The sequence below is a fragment of the Mastacembelus armatus genome, chromosome 5 (assembly GCF_900324485.2).
Source record: "Mastacembelus armatus chromosome 5, fMasArm1.2, whole genome shotgun sequence".
NCBI classification, from domain to species: Eukaryota; Metazoa; Chordata; class Actinopteri; order Synbranchiformes; family Mastacembelidae; genus Mastacembelus; species Mastacembelus armatus.
Genome location: NC_046637.1, coordinates 21,469,259 through 21,496,554, shown reverse-complemented (window position 1 = coordinate 21,496,554; position 27,296 = coordinate 21,469,259). Strand labels below are relative to the sequence as shown.

The 27,296-nt window shown below is 42.2% G+C and overlaps 3 protein-coding genes across 4 annotated transcripts; 1 reads left to right on the top strand and 2 right to left on the bottom strand.

The window, feature by feature from the left end:
* Positions 1 to 184: 184 nt before the first annotated feature.
* Positions 185 to 11,071, bottom strand: LOC113129841 (RNA-binding protein 38-like). Its single transcript, XM_026305984.2, has 4 exons — positions 9,295 to 11,071; positions 7,114 to 7,237; positions 6,502 to 6,556; positions 185 to 1,979 (listed from the first exon to the last, which is right to left on the bottom strand). The coding sequence occupies exons 1-4, from the start codon at positions 9,505 to 9,507 to the stop codon at positions 1,640 to 1,642; spliced, it is 732 nt and encodes a 243-aa protein (XP_026161769.1). The 5' UTR covers positions 9,508 to 11,071; the 3' UTR covers positions 185 to 1,639.
* Positions 11,072 to 11,223: 152 nt separating this feature from the next.
* On the bottom strand, positions 11,224 to 16,763 carry rae1 (ribonucleic acid export 1). Of its 2 annotated transcripts, XM_026305983.1 has the most exons (13): positions 16,642 to 16,763; positions 15,972 to 16,085; positions 15,743 to 15,847; positions 15,530 to 15,622; positions 15,349 to 15,435; positions 15,174 to 15,260; positions 13,852 to 13,923; positions 13,646 to 13,753; positions 13,342 to 13,448; positions 13,109 to 13,184; positions 12,425 to 12,619; positions 12,215 to 12,300; positions 11,224 to 11,576 (listed from the first exon to the last, which is right to left on the bottom strand). In XM_026305983.1, coding segments are annotated over exons 2-13 (1,107 nt in total). In that variant the 5' UTR covers positions 16,062 to 16,085; positions 16,642 to 16,763; the 3' UTR covers positions 11,224 to 11,575. The 2 variants fall into 2 exon arrangements, with proteins under 2 accessions (XP_026161768.1, XP_026161767.1); XM_026305982.1 differs by lacking the exon at positions 11,224 to 11,576 and having other exon boundaries at positions 12,211 to 12,300.
* A 1,895-nt stretch (positions 16,764 to 18,658) lies between these two features.
* Positions 18,659 to 27,137, top strand: LOC113129839 (bone morphogenetic protein 7-like). The gene is made up of 7 exons (XM_026305981.1): positions 18,659 to 19,099; positions 23,177 to 23,366; positions 25,693 to 25,841; positions 26,095 to 26,301; positions 26,437 to 26,510; positions 26,620 to 26,730; positions 26,819 to 27,137. The coding sequence occupies exons 1-7, from the start codon at positions 18,715 to 18,717 to the stop codon at positions 26,966 to 26,968; spliced, it is 1,266 nt and encodes a 421-aa protein (XP_026161766.1). The 5' UTR covers positions 18,659 to 18,714; the 3' UTR covers positions 26,969 to 27,137.
* Positions 27,138 to 27,296: the final 159 nt, after the last annotated feature.

Here is a 27,296-nt window from a genome sequence, read left to right as displayed (position 1 = left end):
ACAGGGCTTGCAGTTTCATCACAGCATTTCAGTTTTGCTGTGACTACAGTGACACTGCAATAACAGTGTAAACACAAACAACTCAAGTGGTGACCTTTTGACAGACTTAAAACTGAGCTTTGATTCTTCATTTAACAACCAAAGAAGTCACGAGGCATATTTAAGTACAAATTCTTTATTTTTTATTTGTTTTGGTATTTTTTGTATGGCTTCTTTTAAGGGACTGTAAAAAGACAAAAAAAAAAAAAAAAAAAAATCTACAGGATTTCTGTGCACTCGGGCAAACCCACTGATGTGGTGACAGGAAGAGAAATCAAAATGAATCCAACACCTGTGGATCTGCACGTATGCCTCAGCAAGTTAAATGTCATCAGTGCCACAACTATAGTCAGAGTAACATTAAAAAAAAAAAAAAAAAAAAAAAAAAAACTATTTTAACTTAGTAACTCATAAATACCTACATATAAATATCGTAAATTTACTTGACTGAAAACATTTTTAAAATGCTGTACATGAATGTCCTTTTGAGAGCAACAGTCTGTGACGATCTCAGTGAGAAAAGAAAAATACACTGGTGTTTGAACTCAGTGTCAGCTACCTTTCAACATTGACACACAGCACTCCTGGTCCCCATCGCCCACATGCTGCAGGTGATTATCTACATCCATCTGAAATTATGAAGACCCAAGTAAGTCAGATTAATGTGGCGGACTGCTGACAACAGTCTGAGTAGTTACAAATAATGGTTTTCTGCACCAGACTCTGGTGCGGGACCGCTTGAAAAAAATTGAGAGATTCAAAAAAAAAAAAAAAAAAAAAAGCTTTTTTTCTTTTAAACAAAGGCCTCTTTAATAAAAAGTAATAAAATGTGTAGTCTTGACATCACAGTCTCAAAACTATGAAGATCTCTCAGTCTTATACTGAAACTTTACTATTTTGTCCTTGAGGTGAAACCTCCTTTTGTCCTCCTACATGGAGCTGAACGCTGGAGGTTTGTTTATAGAGCCGTGCACTACGTCACTGTGGATAGCACCTGGATGCCACCACAGATACAGAGGATGGCTGCGTACCTCCCCAGTCACCACATTGCACCTGTATTTCTAACTGTCCCCCAGTGTCCTAAAGCAGCAGTGCCCTTCATACCTACCCCTGATTCTCTGAAGCTGGGAGGAAAGAGGTGTGACATGGCCCAGAGGGCTCTCCACAGATCAATATGTACCACAGAAAGACAATGTGTCCACTGATTGAGCCAAAAATATAACATTGATAATAATGGCATACAAACAAACATTGACAATGACATTAATACAATAATGGAGAACAAAAAATAAAAATAATAATAATTAAAAAAAAAAAAAAAAAAAAAAAGAAGTGTCAGCTTCTGGAAGCCCTTGGAAGCGACCACATATTTAATGCTTCCCAACTTGAACCTCGACAGTCCTCTAATCCCTACCCACCCCTTTTATCCTTTAACCAATGAGCAAATGGCTCATTCTAATCATATAGTGCAATAGTCCCACCCTTTTTCCTGAAAGCCCCTGCTGACGACAGCAGGGTCACCCCATAAGGCATTTCTCCATCCTCTGTCCCAAGATCTGTGACCCTAACTCCCTCCTCATCCTCCTCTTCCTTCCCAGGCTCACTGCATGCGATCTGGCTGGATGTGCTGGGGAGCGTAGTGCAGGAAGGCAGGGGCTGGGCCGGTGGCAGAGGCGACGGTGGGGTGGACGGTGGCTGGGGCTGTGGCGGCGGCAGCTGGACCAGCGGTGGCTGTGGGACTGGTAGCGTAGCTGTAGCCTAGGAAGCCAGCTGGGGAGGCGGCATATGGGTACTGCTGTTCAAAGGCTGCCTGCGCGTACTGAGTGTAGGCTGCACTGTAGTCCAGGTAGGGGCTGGTGCTGATGGAAGTGGAAACCTGAGAGGGCAGCACCAGGCTGGGCTGCACAAAGGCTTGTGGGTAGACATATGGCTGGGCCAACCTGCACAGAGACACAAAGACCAAACAGAGAGGGGGTTAGAGAGAGGGGCTACACCATAAGAGCTGAGAAATCACAAGGCCTGGCTTCTATTGTTTACATTGCTCCCCAAGGGTGAGCGTGTTGGGAATATAAACTCTGTAGGTGTTCTAAACTGGGAGAGTTCACACACTGTTATAAGACTAAATAGACGAGAGGCACAGGAAGTTAGGAGGCGAAAGTGATTCAACCCTGTGTGTGTCAGTTAGTAAAACCTACAAAACCCGTTAGGTAGGGCCTCCTGAGGTAGACGGCAGAGGAGTGGTGGGGGGGGTTGAGTGATAGAGTCAGCCGTTACTGGCAGGTTTTCAAGCTCAGGCATCAGCAGTGTTTTAACAGCTGCTGCTCTTCACTCACTGAATACACACAATCAAAAAAAAAAAAAAAAAAAGAACAGAAAAAGAAAAAGGAAGTACATGAAGGCAGTGCAGAAGTTGCCGTCTCTTAGTTCTCATTTGGTGTGTAAATCTCACTGAGACTGTCACAGGTGATGATGCTAGTTAGGGGAGATAATGGTGGCGGGGGAGCTCATCAGGGCTGGGTGGCAGGCTCTGCTGGGCCTCATGGGTCAGCTCTCAGATGTAGCTGATTAGAGCTGTGGGGTCTGGGGATTGTACCGTCTCTCCTTCTTTTTGCCACTTTATAACCATGAGGAAATGAAAGGGGAGAAGGCTTCACAGGAGTCTATTTTTACTCAGGACTTCAAGAATCTCTCCTGGGTTTGTTGTCTAGAGGGCGGGATGATGGTGGCAGAGAGGAGGAGAGCCTGCCTCTTCCATAAAATGGGTGATGTAATTTTTTTTGTTTTGTTTTTATCATTTACCCTTGATACCATCCTACTGGGGGGAAAACATCCACAGACAAGACCCGAAACAAAGACAAGGTAGTCACAACAAATGTCACAATGACTTATGCTGCCCCCCATGACCCTGGTTAAGGAATAAGCAGGTATAGAAAATGGATGGACGGACTTAAGCTGCATCTCGATGCTGATACCAATTTCCGTTCCTGGACTGTATTTAAATTTTAGTCTTCAGTCCAATAAAAGAAGATGATCAGTAATGAGTGGCAGCAATGAACTCAACACAGCAAAAGACGGAAGCATGCATGGATAAAGATGTCATTATGCTCTGAAACACACACACGCAACCGGTCCACTCACCCCTGCCCCTTCCCCAATCACCCACCCACACACCAGTTACCACTGCAAACCCCAAATCATGCCATAATAGGGAAAGAGTCACACCGCAATCAACATAACCTCTTCAGTTCATATCACACAAAAGGGAAAAAGATAAAAAGGCACTTCAATCCATCACAGCACACACACCACTGCACTCTCAAGCCATCACTGGCACCTTGGAGAGAGGCTGGCTGGGGTGGGGAGGAGGAGGAGGGCTGGCAGACATTTTCTGTCACACCCCTCCTCAGGACTAGTCCTGTACTGTGGACATCTTCTGATCCTCTGCTGGAACACTGGTCAGCTGGCAGCAGTCAGCAACCATGGCATAAGGATGGCAGTGATTATTGTCAGAAACAACACAGAGGACTTATGTCATTACATCATACAGGGTTCAAGCATTGGGGGTACAGAAGGTGTTAACGCAGTTCAAAATTGGAGTTGATCACCTTAAATTCCTAATGTCTGGGATAATAGAATCAGAAAAATAAATAGCTATGATATGGCATCATGAACTTACAACTGGAGAAACTCTAACATATTTTTCCCAACACTGAGGAAAATTTTTCAAATGCATTTCAAACAGCAGTTACAGAAGCTTACTGTTAAGACACCTTACCAATGAAGGCGACAAAAGTCAGGGGGACAGTGCCCCAATCTCATAAAACCAGGCAACACTGGTATGTAATGAGTAAGCATAAGCAAATGAAGACAATCCCCACCCATGTGCACAAACTATACTTCGTCCTCACAGTGCTATTGAGCTGCTTACAAAGAGGCATTCACTCAAACACACACAGCTTTCAAACATGACCATACATTAACGCTGTGGGGCAAATGTGCTTTTACTTGCGTCATGTATAATCAGCCTGCCTTCTCCACAGCCTCAGCAGTGTGTTGCCACAGGCAGTTTGCCCTTATCTGGTGTTTAAAAAAAAAAAAAAAAAAAAATCAAATGACCTTGTGCAGGTAAAGTGGAACAGAAAATAATGTAAATGCGAGTGCAAGCCGAAAGGGAGTAAAACAAGAGACAGAAGTGCTATATTAAATATTTTTTTCAGTGTGCAGAAAACTTGAGCTGTAATTTTAACTTTTATTTAAAGAGAAAATAGGAGTAAGTAAGGGACAGTAGGGTGCTCCCAGGGCCACAGAGATGCCAGATGCCAAATGGATTGTGGAAAAGTGGCAGGGGAATGTGGGTGATGGCCAGCAGATCATAGGTCAGCTGGTTTTGTGCTGACGGCGAGTCGGTGTGTTTTTGACATAGTGCCACTCTGGATAGCAGGTTGATGCATTGGAGAGACCACCAAAAAAATATTTCATGCCTGAATATATTACAAATATAGGCTGGAGTATTTATTATTAATGAAGGCCGCATAATAAGCTAATGTGAAAAGCCTGAGTGATATCACACTGAGCAGCTAAATATTCCTACACAGTAGCACAAATGACCTTCAGCACATGACTCACTGCAACACAAAGTGTGAAAACAGACGGTGGGGGAACCAAACAATGTCTTACAATACTTCTGCAAGGACTTGATATTCCTGCCTTCCCCCTTTGTGTAAGAGGATTGTGAATATTCTTTGAAAGCAGGAGGGGGGAAAAAAGGTGTTTTGTTTGACACCTGTAGAGGTGTGTTTCCTAGGGAGCGCAATGCCTCATTAAGCATTAAGTCCTAGAATACACCCCCCCAGATACCCTCCCTCCAAAACGTTTTACACCCCCCCCACAGAGAGGTCTCACATAGGTGTCAATTTTCACCGTCTCCATCTGAAACACTGGTAGTGGCACCACTGTTATTGAAGAAATTTAAGTTTAAAAAAAATAAATAAAAAAATAAAAAAAGACCCCACATAATATCCACTGAACATAGCTGTACACATAAACAAGCAGCAAGTCCAAAGTAAGTACAAGACCACTACACTAACATTGTTCAAAATCCTACTTCAGACCAGATCCTCACACCATATGCTGTCGAAGGGTTGGGGGGGGGGGGGGGGTTGAAGAGATGCTGAAAGAAAAGCCACTTGCATGCTCAGCATCTTAGGGCAAGGCTGCGTCTGTTACCCACCATACAGAGGACAAGTCAGAAGCAGTCGGACAGGTGCTCTGTGTGCCTCTACGTCTCTGGGGTGGTGGTCATGGGGGATTAAGGGGGTGTAAAAGGCTGAAATACGAGCCAGCACCTGTCAGAAACATGCCTCAAAGCAACCCTGTGCTCCATATTTCAAACCCTGAGGGTTTTGGTACCATCCATGCTCACTGTGATACCGGGAGCACCGACTTGATAGGGACTTTCCTGTGTCCTCCTTAGGTCTTGGAACATGAATGGACATGTCTCTAGTGGATCCTGAGGTTCCTCACTCAGACCCAGTGGGATCTTACAGCTAATGCAACACTCCTTTTCAGGTCAAGAGAGTCTTTTTTTTAGGTTCACCAACATCCAAAACAGCCAAATGTTTCTTAGTTTGTCCTTGTCCCTGTGGACTTGCCCTGGGATTCACATGAAGCTCCCATGCTCTGAAGTCATATATTGGCAATTAGACAGACATTACAAGTTACTTAAAAAAAAAAAAAATGAATCCAGGGTCTCCTGTGGTGATTCCTTTAAAAAAAATTATTAATTTGACAGAATACATTTATGTGGAATAAAATATTAACCTTTGCAGGAGAAAGCATTTTTAGTCAATTTCATTAATAATTAACTGATCAACTGACTAATAAAGAGTTATAACTTTCCATAGAAATTATGCTTTTATTTGTTTATCTGGATGCACTCTGTCAAAAACCTGGTTTATAAACCTACTTCATAAAGCTGACTCGACTTTCTACACAGATCTGAGGTTTTACGTGAAAATATGTTGAGCTTACGCTTGAGAGTGATATCTGAGAGCTGCAGGGGGGGGGGTGGGTGTGGAAAGTCATTATTGCAGAGTAATGCTCATTAGCTGCTCAGCAGCCTATGGCTCTTAGACGCTATACAGACTGTTTCTACAACACAGTCACTTCTAGGAAGCCTTCTCAATGACAGAGCCCAGTCAGGCAGGTACATGAGTCAAGAGGCTCCTGACAGAAGTTAACAACAACGTTACACATTCACCTCTGGAATGCTCTTCCATTACCATAGACATGCGAGCCATCTCCCAGCCCCACAAAACTCAAATATGCTAATAGAGTACTTGCAAAGTTGCATGTGGACACAGAAACTGGCATGTACTTTCCAGAGGCCCTGTTTGTCAAAGGAATAGTAGCCTGGTGGGGTTGCACAGAGCATAATACAAAAGAACACAAGCGCCCACTTACCCATACTGCCTCTGGATGAGTGCTGGGTGAATGGGCTGCACTCCGATGGATATGCCTGGAAGATAGGAGACGGGCTGTCAGACACACACATTTGCATTTACAGAGGAGGACCAGAAAACAATCCACAGAGGGCATAGGGAAACAGAGGAAGAGCCTGTTTCAGACCTACCAATAATGGAACAACAGTTTCAAATGCACAGTAAGCAGCCATAAAAAAAAATTATGCATTTGGAAAACTGTTTTTTTGGAATGTAAATATACAATCTGCATATTGATAGGATAGATCATCTTATTTAAGAGAGCAGCAAGTTAATACTACCTCACACACAAACACACATCTAACTGTTGACTTGTGTTCTTCAGGGAATAAGACTGTAACAGCAGAAGTTTGCAAAGAGGATGTCTCAACCTGCCCAAGCATTCGTGTCAGTTATACTGGGTGCTTGAACCCCAGTATTCCTACTTGTAGTTATTAGCTATTTCAGTTTTGGTTTCTTTATCTTTGGATTCATGTTATGGGTATACATATCTTGTGTTGCATCTTTTAACCTCTAGCCATCATTAGTTGATGAGAATAGGGGAGCCATAATTTCTGATTTTTGTGAACCTCACCTGTCTGTATGCTGCGAGGTTTGGCACCCAGGTAAGCCAGGTTAACATTGGCCTTCCTGCCGTCAATGATGGGGTTGGGATCCTTGCAGGCTCTCTCTGCTGCTCCCCGATCTGTCATTGTCACCTGGTGACAAAAGTCAGACTCATCAACAAGGTCTTCCCAGGAAAAAAACACATAAATCATTACCTCATTTCACAGACAGTAGCTTGGCTTCCCTGACTGGTAATGCATCAACTATGTAAGCAAAACAAAAACACTTGACACACATGGAACAGGGTTTGTTCTGTTGGTCTTATAAAATTCCCCCCCACAGGCTTTCCACAGTTAAGATTCTGTTTCTCTGAAGTAGAAGCGAAACTACAAACAAAGCACAATGATAAGCTTTGAAAACTGCCCACAGCAGCAGTAGCTAGCCACTTGACTGCCACTCAGCCACAGACAGAGCTGCTGAAATATGGATCTGGGAAGAGTAACATGGGGCTTATCCAATTAGGGACAAAATATTAAGGCGATTGGCATTAGTCCACCCCTCCTGTCTCCCTCCTGGCATTAGACGATCCCTTCTGTTTTGATTGCCACTTTCTGCCAACTCAGAGGGTTCAGTCACCTCAGTGTGTAGACTGAGCAGCAAATGTAGGTCACGGCCATATAGTTTAAGACAGCGATTTTAAAAGCAGTTTCTTCATTGTGGAATCATCTGGGACAAAGCCCACTCCAGAGCCCGTGTTGTGAACACAGGAATGGCTGAGGCTGTGTGTGTGTGTGTGTGTGTGTGTGTGTGTGTGTGTGCAATCTGCTAATCCACCTCTGAAGTGTGTTTAGAGAAAAAAAAAAAAAGTGTGCTCAGCTCCCTCCCCAGCTGCCTCCCACAGTGAAACACTTAGAAAACAGAGGTAGCAGGTTGCCTCATGCCACACAAAATGCGTGCAAGTGTAACATGCTGATCACTTCACTAACATGGGTATGCATGTCTTGTCCCAGGCAGCACCCACATCTCCCTAAGCCTGTTTAACCTGAAACACCAGCCTCTGTGTGCAGCCGTTTGATACCAACTAGACACACAGGACAGCTTTCCTCTGGGTTAGAGAGCTGATGTGTAAACACTGGGAGCAATTGTCTTACAATTCTGACTTTTGAGGTAAACATGCACACACAACAGTTTTCCATTCCTTCTTTGGCCTGATCGAGCATTAGTGCAGATGTGTCTTTCAAAGGTTCTGGTAAATATTTGCATTTCTAGTGCTGCTTCTGTTCTTTGTGTCAAAGAGAGAATGGTTGTCTTTATCTGCCTGGAACAGGATAAGTCACCTATTAGTGTTGAGTTTAATTAGACAACACAAGGGATTTTGGACATTTTTCACCATGAGCTCAGATCAAAAGGCAGGTTACAGACTATAAACAACCTGAAGTTTACAACACTTCCCATCATAGCTTGGCCTGTCCAGACTCTAAAATATAACATCAAAGGGAAATTTAACATCAATTAGTAAAGTAGGGTGAGCCAATGTGTTGATGTTGGAAATTCTCTCTCAGCAGCCAAGATTTGATATAAATCATGTGCTGTGGCTGACCACTCCGGTCCTTGACAACGGAGGGCAGGGTGTGCAAGGTCAACCTCCCCACTGCTCCAAAATAACCATATAAAGCAAGCGAGAAGTGCCGACCGTGTCTCTTACACTTAACACAGACACACAAACACACACTAACCCCTGAACGGCCCAGGCTTATGATTTTGAAAGTGTGTGACATAAGACATGTGTTGAAATATAATCTTAGTTACCCATCAACTTGTGTGATGCCTCAACTCATTAGGCTACAATAACAACCAGCCATGCGGACAAACTGATGCTGTGCAGTTATGCGTTTAGGCCTCAGCGGGGATTACCTTTGACATAAGGACTACATGAAGTACGTCTAACTAGTCTCACGTTACATATGTAACCACACAAAGTTACACATGGTAAGAAACGGGGAGAGATGGGAGCAGATAAAACGCATTCGTTATGCAGACAGTATAGTACTAAGCGTGTTCTTAATGACAATCGCTAGGAACTATGCTGTATGGCGGAATTATAGCAAATAAGTGTAACGTTACATACGTTACGGGGTTTGATCATTTTAAAAGTTAGGAGTAAGAGCAGGAGACATGGATGGAGAACGACCGACTGGTCTGTACTTACAAAGCCGTATCCTCTGGATTTGCCGGTCTGTCTGTCTGTTATCACCACAGCCTCATCAATGTCCCCAAAGGCCTCGAAGTATTTTCTCAGAGAGGCGTCGTTCGTGTGGTACGGCAGCCCCCCGACAAAGATTTTGGTAAAAGTTGTGTCTTTCTGAATCGGTGAGGGATGCATGACTTCCAGGGCTCCGTTCATGAACTGATGCAGAAGCATTGGTCAGCCGGGGACAAGACCGGAGGCACGCTCAACAACTGACTAAGCGCTCAACAACGTCCCAGCATCAGTAAAGCAACACTTAATGTCTCTCGGTTATGTCGCTGCAGATTTCCTCCTGTGCTAACGCCTGAGGACATCCAGAGTCACGCTGCGTGAACTCCCGCAGTCTCGTCCAAACTGGTCGCTTCTTTACCGTTGAGAGGAAATGTGCCGGCGACTTTATATCCCGGCGCTGCTGCCACGCCCACATCAAACTCTCGACCAATCAGAGCAAGAGCGGAGTGCAGGCGGCTCCTCCCATTGGTCCGCCTCCCACGCGCGGTGCTGCACCTGCTTTTGTCCTTTACAACACAAAGAAAGCGCCACATGCTGCTAAACTCAGGCACTGTGTGTCTCGGCTTCTGACCCGCTTCACACTGTGGGAAATGAATAAGCAGCAGTTTAGTGATGTTTATTTTACTGTCAGCTACTTTGTCACCATGATGTGGCGCATACAACCTCAGCAGAAAGCAAAAATACACGGATTGTGCAAGGAAACCAGTTTTACCTTATAGCCGAAACAAAAGGACAGAGAAACCAATCAAATTTCACCTTATAATGCGTTCATATTGTTTGTAACCTTCATAGGAATCACAATAGTATCGATGAATTGATATTCCTTAAATGTTGGCAATATTCTTATAGCCGATGTTCAATTAGATTACCAAATATATTCTAATAAGAGCTGTAACTATTGCAACTCGCTTTTGGAAAGTCAGAAGGTAAATTCTGATGGATGTGTTTCTCAGATTGGCTCAGTATGATACATTTCATTAGGGCCACCACCTTAATTATATTATAAAATGACATTCTGCTAAAATAGGCCAAGTGTGAAGTGTGTATACAAGGTTTGATTTCAAAAGCCAGTTGTTTTCTAGACTTCTGTGGAGGAAAAGGCTGACAAGTGTCCAAAGCAGCAGGCCAATCCAGTTTGTTTTGTAATGGCTTGACTGGCAAAATAAATATGTTCCAGGTGCCTATAACACCTCTAAACATGAATCCTGGAAGGCTGTCCAGAGAATTTAAAGAAACTTGGTGAACGGTAAAAGAGGTGGTGGTGTTAACTAGTGTCACATCGTGAAAGTTGAGAGGAGCTGGTGAACTGTGGCAGCAGCATATCTTCTCGTCCTCACTGCCTTGGAGTTCCATTGCTAACTACCAGGGGTCACAGTAACAGTGAGGTGATACTCTAATGACCTCAATAAAAGGCATTTAATTCACACCTCCTCTTCCATGAACTGGTTCACTCTTAACACATGGTCTTTGTATCTGCTCATGCTACCTCATTCATATCCTCTTGATAAACGCCCCCCCATTTCCAGCTGTGTGTCTCAACCTGACTGAAGAGCCCCACTGTCCTGCTTTGATCTCGTTTGCCCAGATCAGCTCTCTGACCCGGTGAAGGGCAACATGCTCCACCTGCTGGTTAACTTAGACTCAAACAAGCAGTCAGGAGGGATCACTGTGATACACTTCGCTCAATCTTTATCATTTTGATTTGTGTTTGATTCCAATGTCAGCCACATCATGGATTTACAGCTGAAATATGAGATAGTGGTCATGGTTTTGCATGCACAACATTGTTTCACAAAACCTCAAAATGCGCAAAGCAAACAATAGGTTATCATTAACCTACTTACTCCTTGAGGTTGGAATAAACATGTTCAAATCTAATATTCTGCAGTTTTTTTTATTTTACATCCAAGTTTCAATAATGGTGCTAAACCGCGAAGAAACAGCAAATCAAAAGAGATTGAAAAGTCTTTGGAAAGCTGTAAAAAAACAAGGAAATGGACACAAAAAAATGACAAATAAAACCCTCCTACAGTGACGAATTGTTACGCAGCTGTCATCAACACCAGGTTGGGTAGACCCTTCTGATTGGTCCATGCACAGTACACACAGCACCACGCCATTGGTCCAGATGTTTGCCGAAAGGAAGGAGTCTGTCTCGAGCGTATACACACACACATTAAGCAGCAGGTCTTCCGCATTCCCCACAAGAGATGCAACTTGGCACGCCGAATCTAAAGACAGGAGGGATCAGTCAGTCAGAGTGAACTTTCTTTTTTTTGTTGTTTATTTTTGAAAGGGTGTTCACTGTGTCCCCTTTTCAACAGAACATCACAAAGAAAAAAAAAGAAAAAAAACTGCAGCAAACAAAAGCCCACACAAACACTGAATCCTTACAAATGATGGTTGACTCAATGCAAATTATTGCTTGCATAGATTTAGTATTTCTAGGATCTTTTTAACATTACTGCTAGAATTTATTAAATAAAAGGCCTTTAATAAGTTTAAGTAACCGATTACACCTCACAGCCTCATTACATATAACCTAAATGATGTAAAAAGCCAGTAGGCATCATCCTGCCAAATATTACTGATCATACAGATGCAAAAGTAGCTACTACAGCAGAAACCACACAAGCCTTCCAATGATGCTCAGGTTGGTACAGCAACACTCCTATATAAAATGGATACTTGTAGCAGTACAGTGCAGTTCTGAGATCTGAACCATGTCAGTATTCTCACTACCCACATCCATGCATGCGATGGGGGGCCCTGAAAGACCCCAATGCGAGTCACAAGGGTGCTGAAGAAGTGGGGCAGCCCTGTCAGGTGACCAAAGTCGCCAGGTTTACACTGGATACCCTTCTCTCACCATTTCTTGTTCCGAGGTTTCAGCTCCTCAGCGGCATTCCTCAGGAAGATGTAGTTCTTTTTCTGGGGGTTGTAGTATTCATGGCCCTGAGGGATTTGGAATAAAACAAAAGAAAAAGGTGAAGATGCATGCCAACAGGTTTCTTTTCATCCACTCTAATAATATCCAAACATCTGCTCACAAGTTCTGTAAAGATTTTACACCTCCTACCTTTGACCAGTCATAACTGGAAGCATATGCAAAGATGTTGCCATTGTGGTTGAAGCAGCAAGCAGTAATGGGCTGGTCCAACTGCTCTGAGGTCTTCAACTTGGTGCGAGCATCTTTGTCCCAAAAACTGAAACGCCCATCTGAGCCCACAGTAGCCAGTGTGCCATGGACAGGATGAAAGGAGATGGCATTTACCTAATAAAAGTAAACAGACAATAGCATGTGAGATGAACAAACATTACAACTGGACTATCACAGTGGCTATAATTATTGATTCTGTGAAATGATACCTGGAGGATGTCTAGCATGTGTCAACTAAATCATTTTGAAAATCAGTGGTTACTACAAATAATGGAAATGCTATTATTTAAATAATAAAGTTATATAATAATGGATATAAATAAAAACTAAAACATAAGAAAATCATATTTTAGTTGCAGTTGAGCAGGTTCTAAGGCATCAACCATGTTATACAGTAAGTGATGTTATTAGTCTAATCTGGGTTTTTTCCTGCTCAGACAATACATGCAGTGAAACGGTCTCTTACATCATTTTGCATCAAAACTCTTGTCAATAAAATCCACAATCACTCACAAGCTAAAAATCTTTTGAGATGAAGCAGAAAAACTACATTTTTTTTTTTAAACACACATTAACACTGTGTCAGAATCAGATTCAACTTACAGCATATATGTCCTGCGGAGTGGTTGTGTTGGTTCCATTGGACCTGTGGCACTTGAAGGTGAAGTTGTCCTTGGCTCTAGAAACATCAGCAAAAACACAGTAAGAACAGTTTCTATTTTAATTATATAAAACATCATAATAGTGAATTATGTTTGCACCTTACTGATTAACTTGTGACTGATAGAGAACACTTAGAAAAAAAAAAAAAAAAAAAGACTGTTTCAGACACTCACGGGTTTGGAGGGTTAATATAGTGGATGGCTACTCGGCCCTCAATGCTTCCCAGTGCAAAACCTGTGGGCTTGTTCTGCTTATCCTTAAATATGGCAACACAGCGGTGCTGCAAGACCAGGACAAGAACGTACATCAGATCAAAAAACAGCCATGCATGAAAAATGAAATATCTTATAAAGACTGGGGTTGTACTCCCTGCCAAAGAAAATGAATTTGGTAGTACTTTACAAGTACCAGGTCAGGAGACACACTTTATCAAAAGAAGAACATCAAAGATTATCATTAATGAAATTTTGTAACCACCTGATGTTTAAGTGGAGAGTCTATTCTGCGAAATTCAGAGGGCTGGTTCTCCAATTGGTATACTATCAGGCCCCTCTCAGCTGTGGCAACCACTGCCATTGGGTACACCTACATATCAGGGTCAGGAAGGTATAACAATGCAAAAATGAAAAACTATTTACAGTAAGGAATAAAATAGATGCTATAACCCTCAAGCAACCACTTACAACATCTGCACAGTAGCATCTCTCTGGCATCTGCAGGGACATCATAGGATTGGGAGAGCGGGTGTCCCAGAACTGGAAAGAAATACGGAACACTGATGAAACTGGAAAGACTCAGATTGTATGACAGCTCCTTTGGTATGTGTGTATAGTTGTATTAAGGTTTTTAACTTTACTTTTTTAGTGTACCAGCTTAGGCTCAAGCCTTCGACTAATTTGGTTGCAAATGTGCGACAATTTTTTTCTTCTCATAGCGTTAGCCCCCCCCCCAGTGAAGTTCAGAGCAAATCAAAAACTCAGTATTGGCATGCTTTCACCTCTGATTGTCTCTGACTTTCATGTTCCAACGTGAGTTTGAAGGCAAGACCTGGCTACTCATCAACAACAACAGCCCCCCTTAACCCTGACTCAGCATCAGAGATGGAAATGGCATCAGACTCTGAGCCTGAACCAGAGGGGGAAAAAAAAAGCATTCCTTTCCTAGATTGGCTCACACATTTCCCATGGTTGAGGAATGACAACATTAGCAATGCCAATAGGTTGCATATACTATTAAGAATGCGGCAATGCATGGCTGGCAATGCCACTTTTGCTGTTGGGACATAAAGGTTCCACAGTAACTACAATAACTCTGTCTGTGCCAAATTTCAGACAACTTTTTAAACAAAAAATTCTGCTGAAAATGCCAATAACTTGTACATGGAATTTATGATCGATAGAGACACATGTTTCTACAAAGGAGTGTATCATCATTTAACTTTGTGAAGCAAATTGGCACTTTTTAAGTTTAGCTATAAAATAACTTTTTTTCCCCATTTCATGTTTATGCTGTTGTTTAAATAAGGATAAGCCTTTATCTGTACCATGACTCCTGTTTACAATGACTTACACAACTATGGTACATTACACAAAAGTAATTAATTAAATGTATAACTGATGATAATGGTGTTGCGAAAAAATATGGGTGCTCCTAAATTTTGTATTGGTGCACCAGAGTGCAAATTATTTTATTATCTGTGCACTGTTTACTTTTTTAACATTTATGTTTACTGTTTAATTCTTTGTAGCATTTGTATTTATGTCTGGTTGCACTGGAGTATCCCCCCTGTACCAAAACAAATTCCCAAATTGAGCAATAAAGCTCATTCTGATTCTGATTCTGAAATGTTACGTGCATCTGTGCAACCAATGCAACCAACATCTGGAGCCTTGTTTTTACAATCTCCGTGTATGGGTAAAAGAAGGTAATCTGCATCTCAATTATTTTAGTTTAAGTACTGTGTGTATTTTCAAACACTCCAATATGTTAAAAGTGGCTTCTGTACCTTCAGTGTTTTGTCCCAGCTGCCAGTCATTACACAGCTGTAGCTAGGGGCTTTTATCCAGTGAATGGCTTTGATTGGACCATCATGCTGTTAAAATAAATATAGAGATGGAGATGTAAGATGATCTTGCTTCATTCTTAAGACCACACAGCTGACTTTGGGGCTCTCATCCAACCTGTGCAATCTGCATTGCTTGATTGCTGTTAAGATCCCACATCTTGGCTGTCTTGTCACAGGAAGCAGTGAAGACTTTACTCCCATCCTAGTTAAGAAAAATCACACACCATAAATTATTCTGTGGCACCACAGACAGCAGCTGCTGCAGTGCTGAAATTACTCTGTCTGATGAGACTTACATCACTCCAGCATGCATCCAGTACTGGACCTGTGTGCATCTGCTGGGCTTTGGGGACAGTCTGTCCATTGTCCTGCACCTCCCAGCACCGGACCTGAATTCAGATGAATTGTGTAAACTTCTGAGCACACTACAAACTATGCTCCGGCCGCTCACTTAACTGAGACCCATAATGAAATTATTTTTCATTGTTAGGACAGAAAGAATGACTGACATCATTTGCCCAGGATCCTCCAATGAGAAAGTTCCCTGGCAAGCTGGGGGGGCTGAAAGCCAGGCAGCTGATGCTGTCATCTGGAGGTGAGGTTACTTCAACATCCTACAGTACATGCCATGAACATAAACAGCACAAACAAACATTACACTGCCGCATAAACAGGTGGAAACGCAATTTTCAGTGATCCAATGTGACAATGCGTAAAAGCCGTAGGAAATTATTTTACCTTCATAGGGTTATGGCTGTCTGTCGCTGTGCTTCCAAATACACCGGTTCCTCCAGTTCCAAACCCGGTGCTCGCCCCAAATAAACTCATAGTGCATTAAGGTTGTGTGTACACCTGAAAGAGACAGCAGGGACACGGTGACTGGACTCAGCAGCAGATACGAGGCTGTGCCCACATTAACAGCGTTCAACCAAATGTATAATAACGTTAGCTAACTACTGGTGCAGTGCTGGGTTACACTATACTGCTGCCCACACCAGACTTTACGACAGCACTCGGTTACCAAACTCGATGTTGATCCGACATCAATAAATAAGAAGTAAAACAAACCCTCGGCAGACGTAGCTAGACGGCTAACAATTAGCTAACTATACGCTATTTACCACTACTAGCTTCTAAATACAGGCTGTTAGCTAACGTTAGTCTGTTAAAATACGGACTTATGGGTAATTTAACCTTCTGAAGTGTTGTAAATACGTCTGAGTTCACATGCTGCTACTTTAGCATAGCGTTATATGTAGGTCAGAAAACATATATCGTTTAGTGTCAGCTAGCTACTTCAGTTTGTGGCACCAGACCTGCTGTCGGTGGATACCCGACACAAACTTTCCTGTGTAGTAAGTTATCATGTTCAAACACTGCAGCATCATGATGACATAAATATACTTACCACAAGTTCAGGTATGGCTACTGTTTGCTAAAGCGTTCGTTGGAAAAAACAAAATAATTTGGCGCAGCAAAAATGTGGCGCTTGTTCCTCAGTGTGTCGCAGTTTGGTGACGTATCAACCCCGGGAAAGCCAGAGGGTTGAGTCAACACTTGGAGGCAGTGCATGACAAGAAGTTATTCTACTGTGCGCGACAAGTCATTTACTGTGCATGACAACGAGTCACTTTACTGTGTGTGACCACAAGTTACTCTACTGTGCGTGACAAGTCATTTAGGCTGCTGTGCATGACAAGAAGTCACCTTACTGTGTGTGACAAGTCATTTACTGTGCAAGTCAAATTTGGCTCTAACATAATGTATCTCATGCATGATTTGTGTATATTGTTTTCATGAGGACTGTCTTACTTCATCTGCATGCAGGCAACACAACCTTAGCTTTAGATGAGGGCCAACTATAGAGGGAAATACTTGAAAAAATGAGGTTGATTAACAATGAGGCCAGTTGTGTAAAGGCGAAGGATTTACCATATTATTGTGCCCATTCAATATCAACCCTTCACAGTCTTACAGTATAATATATGGACAGAATAAACCATTTCAGTACTTCCTATGACACATGGTTTGGCTCTAGCTGCAGTAGAAACATAATGAATTATTATAAATGGACTGAGTCAACAGTTATTTAAAAAGCAAATTTATACATAACGGTGCAATGAGATACAGTAGCCTATATCCACAAAGATGAAAAATGTGTGCGCAGCAGCTATCAGTGGCACTGTGACTAATATGTGATGATGATGTCGCTGGAGACAACCTGTTGTCATCCACCCTGCTGAAACCTCTTAAACAGTCTTTAAACAGCTGCTATTAGATGTATATAAAATTTGCAAATGTTTGTAATGAAGGTACTCCTGAGTTCATACAGGTTACAAAGAATGAGTCATGTAAAGTGACCTTTGCTGGCTAAACATCTTAAGTGTCTGGAGGTGGTGACTGTATTCTAACTACAAATTACTTTTTTTGTTGGATAATTCTAATTTTAGTGAATTCATGTATAAATTGTTCAGTAATCCTCTTGATACAAAAAAAGTTGAAAATAGAGGTAAAAACAGAAAGTAGGAAAGCACATACATAAAAGGCCATTTCAGTTTGGTGTATAACACATGAACCTCTTCCCTTGAGTTGATCCATTCGTCAGTCTTCAAATCAAACTTAAGTGCATGTTTAATCTGTACCTAAGTGGTGGATTTTCTTTGTCATTCTTCACCCCCACCCCACCCCCTTTAACTCTCTATTAAAGCAGCCACAGTGGAGTGCTTTACACATTGTTGTAGTATTCATAGGGGCCACTGGCATGTCCCTTCATGTACCTGGGCTGCTGCAGCTTATCACTCAGACCCTTCAACAATTAGGGTGGGCCTGAGTTTATTGTTTGAGTTCAAAGGTGTCTACATTAAAAAGGGATTGGGGGAGGGGGTTCCCCTCTCTATAGACTGTTCATTTAGTGTTAAATTGTCTCCACGTGCACAGTGTTGAGGCACTATAAACTGCACAGATTAGTTATACTTAAAATAGCATGAGCTCTGAAAATTAGTATACAGGAGCTTTGATGTTATGGATTGAAAAACAGAGAGAGGCTGGCTGCCAGGCCTCCAGAGAAAAGATGTGCTAATCACATAATTATTAGATCCCACTTTTATCAACAGCTAAACAATCATGTCAAAACAAAGTATACAGTGATGGACTTGGGTTTTATGTTAAGACCATTCTGGGTCTACTTTTCGTAGCCTCACCCCCACCCTTTGTTCCAGTCTTTCCAATCTTGGTTTATCCCACTCTGAACCCCTCCTGCCCCTCCCCTGACACAGCCTCAATAAAATCCAGTCCCAAGTTGCCATCTACACACGGTTGTATCAGACAGTGCGCAACGGCCAAAAATGAGGGAATGATATTCAGAGCGGATGAAAGACGGGGTGTTTTAACTTCCTCACATGTAGGTGGACTCCTGTTAAAAGAACTGCATCCCCAGCCTTATCTTTCGACTTTCTAGAGCCGCGCGTAAAATTTGGCTAAAATGGTGAAGAGCGCCCTGGGGACATCAGTGACCCTCCTGTCGTGGTGTTACTGCGTGCTGGCCACGCAGGTCGCTTTCTCCAACTTCTCCATTGACAATGAAGTGCGCTCCAGCTTCATCCAGCGCCGGCTGCGGAGTCAGGAGCGCAGGGAGATGCAGCGGGAGATCCTCTCTATCTTGGGTCTTCCACACCGCCCGCGGCCGCACGTTCATACCAAACACAACGCTGCTCCGATGTTCATGCTGAACCTGTACAATACGATCTCTACGGACGCTTATTCGTATTACAAGCCCGTTTTACACAGCCGGACCTCCCCCATGGTGACTCCACAGGTCAGCCGCTTCCTAGACGACGCAGATTTGGTGATGAGCTTTGTCAACCTCGGTAAATTAGTCATTTGACTTCCTTTTAAGTCCTTTAAGGTGTTTCTATCTATATATGGATTGTGTCTAACTTGTTACACAGGCTTAGTAACATTACGTAATTTAATTGTATCATATAATAGGCTACAGTGTTGGTTTATCTTGTGTTATAGACTTTGCTGTTATAATATCCTCAATTTCCCTGTTGTGGGACAAATAAAGGTTAATCTTATTTTATTTTATACAGTGTGATTGTGCCAACCTATACTGGGAGTTGGAGTTGGTTTGGTGTAATATTTGTTTAATGCGTTGAAATAATAACAACAACAAGTTATATTAAGCTTTTTGCATATTAAAAACCTGTCCAAAAAAAAAGCATACCTTCAAAACTACAGGGCAGGTTTGACTTTGTCATCTGAGCGAATCAACAAAGCTACATGGTTTTAAAAGCTTTTCATTTTGGTGTCAGATCCTTTACAGCCACTACACTACAAGACAGTGCATCAGTTAAGTGTCTGTCACTGTGAAAGCCACTGTGTTTCTGACATTGCGGCTTTTTAGGTCACTTTCTTCAGTAGAAATCAGGCCTTATGCATTCCAAGCTGTGAATGTTATGACAACATGTCCATATCCGATTTCTCCAGAATCCCTTCAAAGCACGGGGGAGAGGCTTTAGAATGGCTTTGTTTTGCATGACTAGGACTTGAATAGGCATTTGTAACCCCTGGGGAGTAAGAGACAAGTTGACTTAGATCAAGATACAAACTGCATCTATATACATGTTATTGCTTTAGTAATCTCTGTTAGTGCAGGCCCTTGTGCATGCATTCTTCCATCTAGCCTCTCCCTGCTTGTTTGTTTGAAGGGTGTAAATCACAGGGGTCACAGGTGGGAGTATGGGCTCACTCGGACATTATTAAATTTATAAAAGGCAAATCCTGTCTTTGTTTCCCTTAGAGATCCCACAGCTGCTCTGATATCACTATGGTGAAACAAGCAGACGGCATGGTGCCTGTAGCTGTTGTCCGGATGTGTTTAGATCCAAAACCAACCCTTGTCTTCTTCATGCCCCCCTTCTTCTTCAGGGCTTAGGTGAGAGTTATAGGCCGATGTGAGGAGATAAAGTAGTTTGTTCATGTCAGATAAGTCTTCAAGAAACCTCCAGCCATCTGTTTTGTTTGCCCCTGAAACTGAGCTGAATCCTGCAAATAGCGAATCATTTAGAGTTTTATTTTCAATCAGCCCATAAATGTGCAGTTAATACAAAACAGACTGGAGACTGTAAAAAATCTGGAAGTGCACAATATAACAATTTATGTCCTCAGTTGTGAACCTTTAACTGATAGTCTTTAGCTAATGGGATCTGGAGACATCATTTTGGATAAGTAATAGCAGATTTATATGGTTCCACATCTGAAGGGAAGGAAAGAAATGAACACTCTGAGTGTGTATTATTCCTCTCTAAAGCTTCCTGTGCTGATGATTGGCAGAATTTTAAGCAAAGTTTTGGCTCCCACCTTGTGCTGAAGTGACTCTGTCTTGGTGGTCTCTGGATGATCGCTTCAAGACCAAACTGGATTATGGTATTTCCCTTCCAAAGACCACAGCTTCCAGGGCTGCTGTAGAGCTGCCTGGCCCTTTCTCCCACTGTACACAGGAATATCCTGCAGGTGGAAAGTGCTTAGCGTAACTTACTCTTTTTTTTTTTAGATAAATCAGCCACATTTAATGGTTTCCTTTAAACTACATAAAACCTTTACATAAGGATTTAAACCTTCATTTTTAATTCATTAGAAATCATTGTAAAGCATTCTGTATATCACATCACTGCACACATGCTTCCATACTCCAGAATCACAAGCAGAAAGATTCGTCTCATTGTCATGCAGCATTACACCAAGGCAGCTGCTGTTGCACTGCATGTATGTAGTTTCGATACCTATGTGTACCTATTTAAATAGATTGGATGCTGTGTCTGACTGATCTTATCAGTCCTAGCTGTTCTGTAATTCTCTGCTCTGTTACTTCTCACTGTTGACCTCCTTGTTTACTGCTAACCTTTTCCTGGAGACAAGTACATGTGAGTTCAACATGACTTTTTTTGTCAACCACAACACACCTGCAGATGATGTGAATAGGCTTAATGACCAGAAATGTCATTTAAAAAGAATGAGTGAAAAATACTCTGCTAACAGTTGGTGGAATGACTGTTTAGCTGAGGAACAGAAGGAGTATTGTGTTTTTGAGAACGAGCAGGAACTAATGTGTTTGTCCTAAGCTGATCTGTAGGTAGCATAAGGAGCTTGCATGAGGAATTTCTTTTGCCCTGCCAGAAAATCTCATTAACCTCCTTATTATTTATACATCCATGTGCAAAATACCCTGCTTCTCCTTTACATTCTGTACCACATTTATGACTAGGTGCAAAATTTCCTTTGCAAAAGCCATTGTGGTGACAGCAAACCTGCTTATGGTATAAAGTTCATAGACAAATTCAAGGATTTGAAAGGGCTACAAATGTTAATTTATGTAACATTTACTACCGACTTTAATAACTAAAGAATCAATGTGTCACAACTGAATAGATTGCGATTGATGCTAAAAATGACATTAATGCAATAAACCAGATCAAAGGTTATGTTTTCATTGTTTTTTTTTAAAGTTTTGTTTTTGTGTGGACATTATGAGACATCTTAAAACCACCCATGTTGATTGGTGGAATGCCTCCCACTTATATAAAATTATAGTAGGTTAATGATAGCTCCGTGGCTGTGTGGCCTTGTAGTGTCAGGAGTGATCTGAAGTGTTGAAATGCCTCCCAAAGGGAAGTTTGCATATCTGAGGTCTGATCTCTGCAGCTAATGGTCCCTAACGTAAACACCCCAAGTCCTTACTAGCAATTATTCCTTTCATAAAAACACGCCTCGTTCCCTTTCAGCATTTAATTGCGGTCAAACAAATGACTCGCATGGTTCAGAATGCGCTGCTCTTAATGATGAATGGCTTGTGTGTGTTTTTTGTCATTAGAGGTGTTTTTAGAAGACTTTGAGTTAGTGTGTGCTCGCTATTGCAAAAAAAGAAAGTTCTGTTTTGTTGGGTTGCTGTATGTATGGGTGTCTGTTCCCTGAAACAGTAGGGCTCCAGCAGCAGTAGTGCATGGTGATGTCATGGTTGTATGCCACTGGGCAGGATGTGTTTAGAGTGGCTGATCACTGCTCTGCTCTGCACACCTTCACCAGAGACCTCCACTACTCTTTCCAAGGACAAACACATGGACCAATGCTGTAAAAACATGACACTGGAAAGCTTCAAGGAGCTTTGGGGTCTTTCTGACCACCGTTCTCCTGGAAACTCTGACTGCTAGAGAGCTTCAACTGGTTCAAGGCGGGATGGAAACCCCACTGTGCCACCAGCTATGGCCTAGTCACTTTATCCTCTACAATCAGAATGAAATCATTGCATCGTGATAAATGGCAAAATGATCAGGGAGGTGTGGTTGGTGCAGACTAGTAGTTAAATAACACATGAATTTGTGTGGTTTTCTATACTTTATGTGAGTGTGTTTGTAAAAGCACACTGACTGCTGTGGTTTTCCGGGCAGTGCTTTAACAGGCCTTTTCTTGTGGTCAGCACATATGTGCAATTTAAACAAGGAGCCAATCTGAGCCATGAGTGTGTTTTTGGCACGTATGGCAGACTCAACTTAAGTGATGTTTAGAGCAATCATTTCACTCACAGATGCAGAATTGTTCCTATTTCTGACACAGTGCTTCCGAGATGTGGGCACAGGGACACACATCAGAGAATAGTTTGAATCAACAACAGTTTTGACAGATATTGCAACTAGTGGTTTGCCTTTTCTGTGGCTGTACAAACTTTCTCTTTGAGGGTCAGACAGAGGCTTTTGCTGTGCCTCAGCTGAGGAGAAACAGTAAACCCACCAGACCATTCATCGTGGTGATATCATTACTGAGTGGAGTTTGGAAAGATCATCTTGTTGAAGCACATCTAAGCCTGAATCAGATGTTGACAGCATCACATTGTCCTTTAGATTCATTGTACATATATCCCATTATCTCCGTCTGTCCTCTCCTAATAGTGGATAAGGATCAGGATCTTCTGCACCAGCAGCACCAATGGGAATTTCGTTTTGACCTGTCCAGTATTTCAGAGGGAGAAGCCATCACAGCAGCAGAGTTCAGGATTCACAAGGATTTCATCCAGGAACGCTATGAGAATGAGACATACAGAGTCAGTATCTACCAGGTCCTACGGGACCCTCCAAACAGGTATGAGTGTTTTCTTCTCACCATGTGTCAAATGTCATGGGGCTTTTAGTTTAGTCTTTTTGACCTCAGAGGGGCACTAGAGAAAAAGTCAAGATTTCACTATTCTTTCTGAGGGTGACACAAATGCCTGCACCAAATGTCGTTACATGGCAATGCATGTAATAGGTGTCAAGGTATTTCACTAAACCAAAGAAGTCAGCCTAAGAAGTCGGCCTCACAGTTTCACTAGAGGAGAAGAGAAGAATCACCAATATCACCAGTGTCACTAAGATTTACCCTCTATGTATAAGGAAAGTCTGTATAAAACTTTATCTTAGTCCATGCAATAGATGTAAAGATATTTCAGTCTAAAGTGGACAGGCCTCTAAAGCCATGCACTTCTCCTTGTTATTCTGGATAATCCCCCAAACACACTGTTAACAGTCTGTATAGAAATTATTTCTAAAGGTGAGTATTTAACTTAAATATGTCTTTTCTATACTAGATGATTCATTTTCATTCAACTCTGTTGTATTAGAGCAAATATCTCACACGCTGATCAAAACCTGCTTAAATACCACCATAATGTTTCTTGAATAGTACTGGAGGGTTTAGATAAACACTGTGCCACTGTGTTTTTTAAAGCTGCTGTGTATGCGCACAGCTCTCCCTGCATCGGCCCTGTCTGTCTACATTTCCCTACAGGTTATTTCTGCTAATGTTAGTGTCAGCACCAAAGCTGTTTACACAGACATTAGTGTCAATTACAGAAACACAGCAGTTCTCTCCAGAGCAAGTTTATTCTCACACGGTCAGAACAGGACAGTCCTCAGGAGACCTGCATTTATAACGCCCAGCTCCAACCGCAAATAACACTGTCAACCTTCAAGACGTCACTTTACTCTCTTTCTGTTTCACAGGTGGTTGTTCCTACATGTTTCTGTTAGTCTGACTGTGTGTTGCTCTGTTTTTGCTGTCAGTCTGCCAGCTTTGGTGTTACTCACACAGTTTTCTTGTTTAAAACCACATCTGAATTTGGATAACAACATGACAGATCTGCTGAAGAATAATTACGGTCTGGACAACCCGTACTTCCTCACAAATCCTCTAGCCAGCCACATTATAAACCTTTCTGTACCCCATTAACCTGCCTGCCCCAGTTGCCGAGCAGAGGGAGTCATGTGCAGGCAGTAGATTTAAGTCCTTCGTCGGGGACAGTAGGGCTGACGACGGCGTTAAGGGCAACACAACTGTCATTCACAGACACACAAAGGCCACTCTACACAGACAAGCAGGCGGCAGGACTAAGCGACAGACGTCTGCCTGACACTCTGAAACTCAATCTGTAAAAAGCCTATTGTCTGTGAAAGCTGCCCTTAAAACGACACATCATTGTAGAAGTGTTTTTCTTGGATGTGAAGAAAGTGCCCCCTTTGATAATGACTGTTTTCTGTGAGGGGAGCACATGATACTCAATGTTTCCTCCTGAAGGGAAATCCACCCTAGATTTTTTTTGCTTTTTTTTTTTTTTTTTTAGAGTGCAATGACTGAAAAAGCCATCTTGAATTGATGTATTGATTACATTAATCTGTCCTTGTTGCTGAATGAGTTTCCTGAAACAAAGCCCATAACAAAAAATAAATAAATAAATGAGAATACATTGAGGACACTGCCACGTGTTCTCCTTTCTTTTTTTAATATATCCACATCTAATGAGCAATGTAGGAGCTGCTGCATCTTTTACTTTAATAGTTTTAAGTGACACATCTAATTGGGCAAGTTAATATCAACTTAAAATTATCAAGTTTAATATTTGGTTCTTTGCAATCAAGGACTCAAGTGTACAATATTCCCGGTGCTTCATCTGAAAGCTGGGTGAATGGATCTAAACATGGTTCGGATTCCTACACTGTTTGCCCAGTATGGATGTAAACACACCAAGGCTGAAAGTTGGTGCTTTAACTTTAAAGTCACTATTTTACTTGAAATCAAATATGATGACATATTTAGCCAAAACAACATAAAACAACTTGTCCTAATACTTTCTGTCTGCACTGATGATATAACAGGGCCACACATGTAGTTTGGCATTTTTTTGCCTATTACAAACTAATTTGATATAATTTGCATGACAGCGAACCATTTTCCTAAGCATACCACATGCCTTAGTGTTTTTATAGCTTCCAGACTGGTTTTCATTAATTTCACTAAGGAATGAAAATCAACATACACACGATTGAACAAAGGATATGACTGTATGAAACTCATCACAGTAGATATTTTATCATTACTGCAGGGATGACTGAGAGTCTTTAAGAGGAAACTAAAGAAACTTTTCTCTCCCCAGTGAAGTAGAGTTGTTGCTGCTGGACCAACATGACGTTTGGGCCGCAGAGGAGGGCTGGGTGGTTTTTGACCTGACTGCCACCAGTAACCTGTGGCTGTTCAACCCAGAGCAGAATCTTGGCCTCCACCTGGTCCTGGAGGACCGCCTTGGTCAGTCTAAAGACTACAGTCTGTCTGGAGTGTTGAAAGATGCTTATTTTTAATGTTCTTTAAATCCAGTGAAAAAAACAAACAGCACATGTTGAGTCTTTGTGGAGGGTTCTTACAGAGTTTAGGTTAGGATCATAGTTTTTGAGGTCACAGAAAGATCAATGTTCAGTAAGAATGCTGATGTGTGTTACTGTTACCTTCAGTCGTTGGTTGGGACTCTTCCAACTCTTGTACCCCCTGTCTTCCCCTGTAGGGCACAAGCAGAACCCCCGACTGGCAGGTCTGGTCACAGGCAGTGGGGCCCAGGACAAACAACCCTTTATGGTTGCCTTTTTCAAAGCTAGTGAGGTGCGATTCCGCAGCATCCGCTCTGCTCAAGGACACAAGGGGCGCCAGCCTAACCGTTCCAAACCGCAGAGGACTGTCCAAGATGCTCTAAAGGCAGTAGAGGCAGCAACAGGTGCCTAAGTTCTTAAAAACTCATTGCCACCAACTCCAGTCTTGGCCAATATTGACTTTGATAAAGGGCCATTAATGTTCTTCCTACACTAATATTTTTGTGTGAACTCATATATGCATATTTTTTTGATTTCAGATAACAATGGGATGTCTAAGGAGGGATGTAAAAAGCATGAGCTGTATGTCAGTTTCAGAGATTTGGGATGGCAGGTATAATACAAAGCTTTCATTTTCTATTTTGTACAGACTTTCTTTTCATTTTATTTCATTTACAAAAAGCATCAATCAACTGACAACTGCATGGGATTTTATTCTGCAGGACTGGATCATAGCACCAGAGGGCTATGCAGCATACTACTGTGATGGAGAATGTGCCTTTCCTCTCAACTCCTACATGAACGCTACCAATCATGCAATTGTGCAAACGCTGGTAAGTCCCAAACAGCCCCAGACAACAGGCACTTTCACTCCAACCTCCATTTTCTGTGAAGACTGATTTATGCTTCTTATAACCACAGGTGCACTTTATAAACCCAGAGACAGTGCCAAAGCCCTGCTGTGCCCCCACGCAGCTCAATGGCATCTCAGTGCTCTACTTTGACGACAGCTCCAATGTCATCCTCAAGAAGTACCGCAACATGGTGGTCAGAGCCTGCGGCTGTCACTGATCGCTCGTCCCCGTCTTATGAGTTTTGTAAATCTGGAAGGATGCTTAGGAAAGGCTGTAGCAGAGGAACCAGAGATGAGTGGATTGACTGCTTGATCACCGGGGAGATCCTGCCACAGACTGAGCGTTAATGTGTTGTACTGTTTTTAAGTCCTCCATGCAGTATTAACCACCACCACAGCCCTATCCGAGCTAAGGCTGAACAAGGGATTTTCTCTTTTTTTCCTCTGAGTGTGACTTGGAGCAGTACTTCCAAAGCTCAAACAAAATATTGATTTCCAAAAACCTGTAAAAAAGTTACAACCATTTCCTTATTCACAGAAACCATA